This window comes from Pholis gunnellus (assembly GCF_910591455.1).
Source record: "Pholis gunnellus genome assembly, chromosome: 10".
NCBI classification, from domain to species: Eukaryota; Metazoa; Chordata; class Actinopteri; order Perciformes; family Pholidae; genus Pholis; species Pholis gunnellus.
This window is the reverse complement of record NC_136537.1, coordinates 9,540,958-9,550,370: the sequence shown is the minus strand read 5'-3', so window position 1 is coordinate 9,550,370 and position 9,413 is coordinate 9,540,958. Positions and strand designations below refer to the sequence as shown.

Below are 9,413 nucleotides of genomic sequence, written 5' to 3'. Positions count from 1 at the left end.
TGGCACACAGAATGGAACAACTTGTTTTTATTGAGTACAAAGTGTATAATGATGCTATGTTACATTAAGATGAGGCCATACTATTTTTGTATTAGAGTAATATTACGAGGAGACAAAAGTAAGACAAGATCATCGTAAATTCGTGGCAGACAAAGTCTACCACATCCACCAAAGAATATAATGAGAATATTAAAATGTTGAGGTTTTCTGTGCTGCACCATCTCCTGGCCAAAATACCTCCCATTTCTCAGCTGTGGTGACTTCTCCAAAATTCATTCCACTGACTAAAACCTCAATTAAACCGATAGATACTGAAGTCTGATGATAATAATTATCTATATTTAGAGCTATAAGTGATCGTCATTTTGGTTAGATTAGAGCCGGAGTCCAATTCCTGCTCTAGGCTAATTTCATTGATGGTCTAAATATAACCCTGGGTTCTAAAGTTTTTTCCAGCAGTCAACCAGAGCTTCCTAGAAAAGGAGTTTATAAAAATGAATGAAATGTTATGATAAACACATTTCAAAGTCACTGATCTATGAAACTCGTCCGGCCACAATCAGATGCCTGTTTGTCTGTCTCTTCCTCTGTCTGTCTTCCACACACACCGCAGCCAATCGTTTCCCCATGTTCATCTATGGGGTGCCTGAGCGGTGCTGTACCGATTTTCACTCGGGGTCTGAGTTTTAGCCTGGTCCCCAAGCCCAGCCAATCACACGCAGACACTAAACCACATCACCGCTCTTCATTATTACTGACACACTATGAGGGAAGTTGAAGTGTGTTTCGAACCTCAGCATTTTAACAGCGTATTAACAGAGATGAGACAGCCACTGGCTGTGGTTTGTATGTCATCTATGTCTCCCTGGGTTTCCTCCAGGTGCTCCAGTTTCCTCCCACAAACCAAAGACCATGCCAGTTAGGTAAAAAGAAAAAATCTGAATTTCCTGTATTTATCTGTGTTTTGTCTGGAAGCCCAATATGGTGAAGTTGCTCTAGTGCGATGTTATAAAAAAGGAAGAAACTATTTGTATCACTGGGCCCCCTAGAGGCTTGGCACCCAAGTGCAGTTACCCATCCTGCACCCTGATGTCCTGCCATTGGTACCAAACAGCGACATGGTGGCCGGCATCATACCACTGTAGAGGCCTTGACCTGAAATTATTAACACCATTAGGTCACTGGAAATATTTCGAAGACAGAGACTTTATGTTGTTACTGCAAGCTCGGTCTTCTTGCAGTTATTCCACATGGCATCCTCAAGGGTTGCTCTTGAAAAAGATTCCTCAAAGGTCTCCAAATGCTCAACCATGCCAACGTTGGTCCTCTATTCTTAGATCTGTCCATCTGTCCCTGTAGTAGTGGTTAGAAGTCAACAAATGTTAATAATTTAGGACCTTTCAGTTGTAAGTATCCAGTAATTATAGAGTCATCTCAAAATCAATATAGACTATTGCCATAGTTCTCACATCCTGTTGTTAGAATATGATAATTATAAGAATATCGATGGCAAGATTAAGATATAATTCATTTTCATTGAGTGTTTCTGCAGACTTTTCACCTTCTCTCTGTGAAAGTAAAGTCCACAGACAGCTTTGAAGCTGTGCTGAATTTAATTACTACCTTACATTAATGACTTATGTTGAAAAACCCCACAAGTTAAGCCTATTTCATGTGGACTGCTTGAACATCATATGCTTCCATTTTCTCCAGTTTGTTGGCAAGCTTGATATTTCTTGATCCTCCCACCGCTCTCATACTTAGCCTAAATAAGTGCTCCACATTTATGGCAAAAACAGACTTTTCTGTTGACTCTGCACTGCTGCAGCAACAACAAGCAGGAACTGTAGGTTATTTTGCAATATATGCAAATCAGGAGGCATTACATATTGGACATTATATGATTGACCTTAGCCGATTGGTCTATAGAAACTCTGCTTGATCACCCCAAAGCCGTCACACTCAGTTTTCTCATGAATATTGCTTTATAGCGCCAGTTTTATTGCAAAAAGGGGACTTTCACTGGACACTCCCCTAAAGCCTTGGACGTGGATATCTGCGTCTCTGATTGGTTGTGAAGCCCCAACCGACAACACCTGCTTAACTCCTTCATCCAAATTGACACCCGGGGCTCTGAGAAATATAGGCAGCATCCCTTCCAGCTCATGCATTCAGTCCCACAGCTGCCCCACTAGACACCAAGCCGCAGCTGCGCTGATCACTGATCCAAGGTGAACCCTCACTCACACACACGCACACACAAACACGCACATACACACATACACACACATACACAGAGACACACACACACACGTATACGCACACACACTGCCGGATCTTTGCTGGAAATCGGAGCACACTACCGGGGACGCAATGATGGTCAAACTGGCCGTGGCGCTGCTGGTTTTGTCAGTGCTGGAGCAAGTGGTGGGATCGGATAATATCGATATCCATGACAGCCTCCCGGAGAAGCCCGTGAGCCAAAAAGGACGCCTGTCCCTGCAGAATACAGGTATGAACTAAGTGTCAACAGAGTTAAGAACGTGGAGATTCTCGGTTGGCGCAACTGCTCACACGTCTCCGTGGGTTTTGTCCCTACACGTGTTTCATTGGCTGCAAATTAAAACCATGCCGGGGACTCGTCCGGGCGATTTGAGCACAATCCGCCGCTTCTAACTTAAATCCCGGCGCCACGGTTCTCACGTATAGCCTTTTCGATCACTCAGAAAGACGATATCTTGTAAATACTCACAGACAGAAATCCAATATGTTAGTAAACTATTAATAGAATGGCACAAGGTAATAGGTAATGTATACGGCAGCGCATCTAGGTGTGCGTGCGTGCGCGCTGGTGTGCGTGTGTGAGCGCGTTCTAGGTAACAGTTTCAGTGGTTTTCTGTAAAGAAATCTGGGTTTTCGCGTGTATTTTTTCCCCAAGCTGTCTCTTCAAGTAATTGTTGAGTGATGTGTCCACGCAGGTTAGCGGGGCAGTAATGATTGTAGTAGCGTGGTTCAGCGCTGAAGGCGAGCAGGACTTTTATTTCTTGAACCAATCATCTGGGGGAAATACCGTAAAGACACAAGCGCATCTTGCCTAATAACAACAAAGCACATTGGACTGCTATCTCCAAAACAAGCATTGCTGACAGCGGCTCACTTTTCCTGCACACTAAAGTTAAACTCGGTGCCTACAAAACCCCGCAGCAGATCTTCCCCTAACCCCCCCCCCCTCTACTGCCCCCCCAAAACAGAGGCTCTTTGTTGACAAGCGTGATTTGTCAAAAGTCACATTCGTTCATTCTTTTCTCTCTTCTTTGCGCCACATGGCGCACTTCCGACTGAGGGGGGGAAATGCTCTTACGCCTGTAACTTATGAGCTTCAAGGCAAATCACGCGTATAATTATGTTTTTACTTAAGTCAACAGTTACGAACTGTGTGCGACCCGTTGGCTGCCAAGCTAACCTGCAATTTGCCATATTAACTGAAGAGTAAAACACTCCGCAACGCTGTCACATATAAGCAGCCGTTTCTGTGACAGGTTCCCTGCTTGTCAGATGTCTCATAATACAGGCTCTTGGACAGCAATTTGGGGCTAAAAGAGAGACCATCACTTTCACATGGTAATTTCTGTCCTCCAACGTCTGTTTTATTCCTGTCTTTCACGGCCACAGTAAAGAGAAAAGGGCACTGGAGAGCCTGCCAATGGTGTGCAGGAGCTGATATTATGTATTCACGTGACATACAGTATACTTGCATGTTCCCCCAAGTGCTTTTGCCTGCATTGCTGCTGTCGCCTAATGAGGGACCCTTTTTTTCCCCCTCTCGATGTTGTCATTTCATTATGCAATCTCAGTTTATATTTGAGTGCAATCATGCGGGACTTGCAGTTGCACATTCAGTTGACGGACAATAGAGATGACTGCATTTGTCTCCTCCAACAAGTAGTCATGGCTGTATCTGCAATGCACCATCCCATCTCAATGCTATAAGCAGTGCAGATGGATTGTGGTGCAGAATGACACAGTAATATCTGTCACAAAGTGTTCCTCTGCAGGAACCCCTCAGCTTGGGAAATTAGACCCCCCCCCCCCCCCCCCCCCCCCCTCCCCACACACTCCGACCCCCCCACCCCCCCTGCATCCCTTTTCTCTCTCAGTCTCTAGGTCATGAACAGGCGAGCGTCTGTGGGAATAGTTATAGGCCACATCAGCTTTGTGATTCGTGCAGCAATCTGAAGTGCCAAAAGTGGAGTTGTGCCTTGAAGCTGTGTGGACTTCATTGCCGACACGCCTGCAACAATCCGCCGCTGTCTCTGCTGTGAACAGATGATAAGGTCCCTCCCCCCCTAACCTGTTCTCTCTTTCCAGCTGAGATCCAGCACTGCCTGGTGAGTGCAGGGGATGTCGGCTGTGGTGTGTTTGAGTGCTTTGAGAATAACTCCTGCGAGATACGAGGGCTACAGGAAATCTGCATGACGTTCCTGCACAACGCTGGCAAATTTGACTCTCAGGTACTAAACTGGTCCGTCTGTGTGTTTTGCTAAAATGGTATAACCAGAGGCAACATTCCTTTTCTGTTTTTGCTGCTCCACACTCATCTATGGACAGGTTTCTTAACTTTTGCTTTTTTTTCTTCTTCTATAAAACTTAGAACTTTTCCTAGAAGTGCGATCTTACATACACTGATCTCCTCCTCATCTGTTTTCCTCTCTTGTGAAGTTCACTTGGTGTACAGTTTGCACCAAGGGTCGTGAGCCAGTTGGCCAGACGCCTAGTTTGCTCCCTTTTCGTACATAGCGAAGGCTGAAGCCCTGCCAAGCCGGGTCTGACTGGTGTCTTCACATTTCTATAGGGTCAACTTCTAGGAATCTTTGGCTGACAATTCCAGAAGATTTCAGCAGCAGAGTAACACAATTTATTGCTAATTGTGCAGAATTCCATTTCCCCAATCTGTATTAGAAGTGTATAGCTACACAAAGTTTCCTACAATGCATCCACACATACTCGCAAACATTACTGAAACCGATGCATATGAGTAAAAATACATTTTCTTTTGCGGATGTGTGTACTCTCAGGTTTCAACAACTTCCAAGGAACGTCGTCTTGAGTTCACTCAACAGTTGTGTCTCTTTATGTACATAGGGGAAGTCCTTCATCAAGGATGCTCTGAAATGTATGGCTCATGGGCTACGGCACAAGTTCAGCTGTATCAGCAGGAAGTGTGTGTCCATTAAAGAGATGGTGTTCCAGCTCCAGAGAGAGTGTTATATCAAACACAACCTGTGCTCTGCCGCTAAGGACAATGTGGCCGTCATGGTGGAGATGATCCATTTCCAAGATCTCTTCCCTAAAGGGTGAGTGGCTGCTCTGGACAGCATGTTTGGATACATTTTCACGAGCCTGTCCCTTCTCTTTTTATCCTGTGTGTTTACCTTCCCTGGACTCTTCTGCCACTTTAAGCCTGTTCTCTTCTTCCATGTATAGTAATAGCATCATGCCATTTACTCCTGTCATTTCCTAGACCTAGATCTATTGTGCTTCCAAACATGAATACACAAGCTTCATGTGGGTTATCTGCCTCTCTCTGCTCAGCCCATATGTGGAGCTGGTGAATATTCTCCTGAGCTGTGGCGAGGAGGTGAAGGAGGCACTGACACGGAGTGTCCGGCTACAGTGCGAGCAGAACTGGGGGGCTCTGTGCGACAGCCTGAGCCTCTGCTCCTCCCTCGCTCCGTCTCCCGCCGGCTCTGCCATCGAACACCACCGCCGCACCTTGCCCTCCCATCCTGAGCCGGAGCACACTCGCCCCCCGCGGCAAGGTGACAAGGAAAAACCCGCTAAGGCCGGCTTCAACGCTCACCCACGCAATCGCAGTCAGGGACCCCGCCGCCAGAGTCCAGAGGCCGGAGTTGTGGCTGAGCAGGAAGACCCCAGGGCCACCGACATCCGGAGGTGAAAGCGCAGGAGACGGTACCGACCTTTGACTCCCTACAACGAATAAAAACCACACTTGCAGACTTATGCACACTTTCACACAAAACCACATGCATACACACACACACACACACACACACACAATCCCAGACAGACTGAGCAAAAGGAAACCAGCCCCGACCTTTCCTGTCCTTATTCCGCCCTCTCCAGTCATTCCAACAATCCCACATAGTAAACTTGCAGGGTAATTGTGGTGTAGCGTGTACCGTTATGCCAGAACGTAGGCCTCGATTTTTAAATAATTGAATAATAATTGTTATTATCATGATTATTTCAACTGTTAGGATTATTTTTGGCTCTAATATAGCATTTCTCAAATCATACTTACTGTAAGATTTGATTGTATTTGTATTATTTATTTTATCCTGTATGCAATGTTGAAGTATCAAAATGTACATAGAAATATACTTATCTATATTTATATAAACATGTATAAATATAGTTACAATATGCAATACTGATATACTATAGATGACATAGTAGATGGTGTGCGGTCTGTTGTTCTCCTCGCAGTATTGCACCCATCACACATCGGTCTGTAGATATGTAACATACACCATTTGTTGTTTCAAAGTGGGAATGTGTATTATAATTATAGATACTTGATGATTAAATACATATTGTACAGGTTTCAAGTCCAGTTCTGGCACATATGAATTGTAGTGCATGATGGCCACGAAGCCAACAAACTTGTGCATTCTTAAAGTGAAAATCCACTCTAAAGAGGATGCAAAAGTAATACTATGAATATGGACGGTTATTTCACACATGTATGTATTGATAAGTCTTTCACAAAGCTAGAAACAAGTGAGCCAGGGCTGATGTCTGATGTCAACAAGCACTGCTGTCTGGGCAGAAATGACTGGGAGACAAACGCGGACTCTCTTGTTTCATACGTATTAGTGCAACTCTGACACGATGCTAAAAGTATCACGTCGCTCTCATTCATTGTTAATCGTACCTTAGAACGATGTCTCGGTGACAATCCAGATTAACGTCACGTTTATAGCTTCAGGAGACGTCGTTGTTCTTGTTCATGAATGATAATTGAACTGTCCAACGTTATGCATTCTCTCTCTTTGAATTGGTTTTCCCGTCTTACTGTCAGCTATCGGTGAACAGCAGCAAAGAGAGGATGTTCAATCAAGTCACACACATCAAGGTGCCTAAACTTGTTATTGTCCACAGTGACCGCTTCTCTGTGATTTTAAGTGAATGGATGATACTGTGTCGTGGGGAGATTTAATGTTGAGCTATTTTACGACGATGTTGAGCCACAGAAGTCTTTGATTTTGCACTTTGGATGATTGTCAGTTGTGTGTTGGGCTGCTGCAGGTTAGGAGAGAAGACCAGGTTACCAGAGCAGTCACCCTCTAAACCAGACCTTACTGTATAGGATGTTTCATTTGAGCAACCCTGGTTTCCCTTATCAAAAACGGCAGCAAGTTTTGTATCCCCCACGTGCTCCTTCGGACCAGATTGAGCCCCTTCCTCAGAAGATCAATGTTGCCTTTTTGTGGTGTCCCAGTGGGCAGTAAAGAGGCTTGACAGAAACCCTCCAGATCTCTGGCCCCTCTAAATTCGCCCTTATTCCACTCTGGTCCTTTACCAAGGTCAGGAGAGACATGAAGGCCTGTTATTCTACTCGTTAGAGCCGCAGGCAACGCAGCGAGGAACCAGGAACTGGTTTAAGTCCACACACGGGGGGCTCTGGCGCTGTTATTCTAAATGTTATATTTACTGAGGCCACCAGAGAATTCCTCTGGGCCACAGCCAAGAGCCAGCAACACAGAGGCAGAGGGGAGTGGAGCGAGAAGGAGAGAGACAACGTTTTTTGTTTTTTTTAAATCCATCTTTTACTTCTCCTAGTACTCTTCTTCTCTCCCACCTTTAGGTCACAGGCAGGCTTTCACCATTTCAGGCCGGTCACGTGCTCTTAGCTGTGGAAGTGCAGTTTGTGAACACATTACATCACATGCTGGGGAGCGATTGGTGCAAGAAAATAAATAAAACCTGCTTAGATTGTGTTGCTCAGTTAAGGGTTTCTTTCATCTTTCTATTTGATGTACTTACAGTAAGGTAATGCTTTTCCTCCCAATCATTTAGAGACCATTATATGCACAGAGGCTTTGAATCATCAGTGAGGCTTTTCTTTCCTTTTTTCTTTTTATTCTGTTGTGGAAGTTGGGATTCCTGTGACATCCCAGCACGAGACATAAGCTAATCCTATTGAGAATGTACTGTATGTGTGTGAAGTGACAATCTGTTCAGCTCTCTGTCATGAGGTTTGATATGGCTTTTTTTGTAATAATGTAGTGGCTTGAATGGCTTTTCTTTATGTGTTCAGAGGAAAATAAAACTAACCACGTTTCAGTTATTGTTAGTGCTCCATCACCATGTTACGTCTTTTCCTCCGTTAAGCACAAGGACTCTGCTCTCACCTTTGAAAATACAGGACATGGTCTAGAAGTTTGTAACCTGTAAGACATTGGGCATATTATCCTATCAATATCTTTGGACTCATGAAGTCAAATGTATCTTGTTACCATTAAAATATTTTTGTCTGTATTTGTGTGCATCAATATAGTTTTTTTTTTTTGAAGTAGTATAAAATCGTGGCATAAACACCATGACATTGTGCATCAGATGAAGAGTTCATACAAGAGGACGTGACATTCAGTGGTAAATCAATGATGTCTGAGCAGGTTAGCAGAGAGCACTCTGTCGTCTCAGGTATACACACACAAGTTAAAAGACAACCCGTTTGCCTTGTTGGACTTGTCGCCTCTGACGGGCTTTGTGAAATACGGGCTTTGTTTAGAGTTTCAAGGGCTGGAAATATCCGCCCCATTGAAAAGGCCTAAACATTTACGTCAGCTGCTCTGGATTGTATGCAATGCTTGGGATGGGTTCAGGGTGTCAGCTTTTATGAATTGTCCCAACAGTGTACAATGCCTCACTAAACATTTAGACAGTCCTCTGATTTGAAAGGTAGACTTTCAACTCTTGATTTGTCGCTTTGAGTCATTCAAGGGTCACGTTAAGTGTACTGAGGTGCATGTCTACTGGCCATATATGGGAATTTGACACACAAATCCTGCCCTCATTTTTTTTTTAAAGAATTTGTCCACAGAGTGGCCGGGCTTCACATGACACAAAACACATCCTAAAGCTTCTGTGATAACAGCACCTCTGCCGTTCAGTGGGAATCTGCCCTGCACATTCTGTCACAGCGACACCAGCTCTTAACAAGTCATCTCTGAGTGTGTAGTGATACGAAATGACCACTGGGTGGAGACATCTCTCTTTTTATTGACCTGAAGGAAGCTGGTGGGAGCAGGTGCAAGTGATTGATTTTTAATAGGAGCGAGTGAGTGAAGCTACACTTGCTTTTAAAGCTGAAATGAATCGTTGATTTA

The 9,413-nt window shown here is 44.4% G+C and overlaps 1 protein-coding gene across 1 annotated transcript; it reads left to right on the top strand.

The window, feature by feature from the left end:
* Positions 1-2,223: 2,223 nt before the first annotated feature.
* On the top strand, positions 2,224-8,562 carry stc2a (stanniocalcin 2a). Its single transcript, XM_079167747.1, has 4 exons — positions 2,224-2,512; positions 4,369-4,511; positions 5,143-5,354; positions 5,593-8,562. The coding sequence occupies exons 1-4, from the start codon at positions 2,374-2,376 to the stop codon at positions 5,954-5,956; spliced, it is 858 nt and encodes a 285-aa protein (XP_079023873.1). The 5' UTR covers positions 2,224-2,373; the 3' UTR covers positions 5,957-8,562.
* The last annotated feature ends 851 nt before the right edge of the window (positions 8,563-9,413 follow it).

What these genes read in the sequence shown, in the direction of transcription:
- stc2a (XM_079167747.1), top strand. Translation starts at nt 2,374, where the DNA reads ATGATGGTCAAACTGGCCGTGGCGCTGCTGGTTTTGTCAGTGCTGGAG. An exon ending in CCTGTCCCTGCAGAATACAG is followed by an intron (nt 2,513 to 4,368) that starts GTATGAACTAAG and finishes CTCTCTTTCCAG; the next exon opens with CTGAGATCCAGCACTGCCTG. An exon ending in CAAGATCTCTTCCCTAAAGG is followed by an intron (nt 5,355 to 5,592) that starts GTGAGTGGCTGC and finishes CTCTCTGCTCAG; the next exon opens with CCCATATGTGGAGCTGGTGA.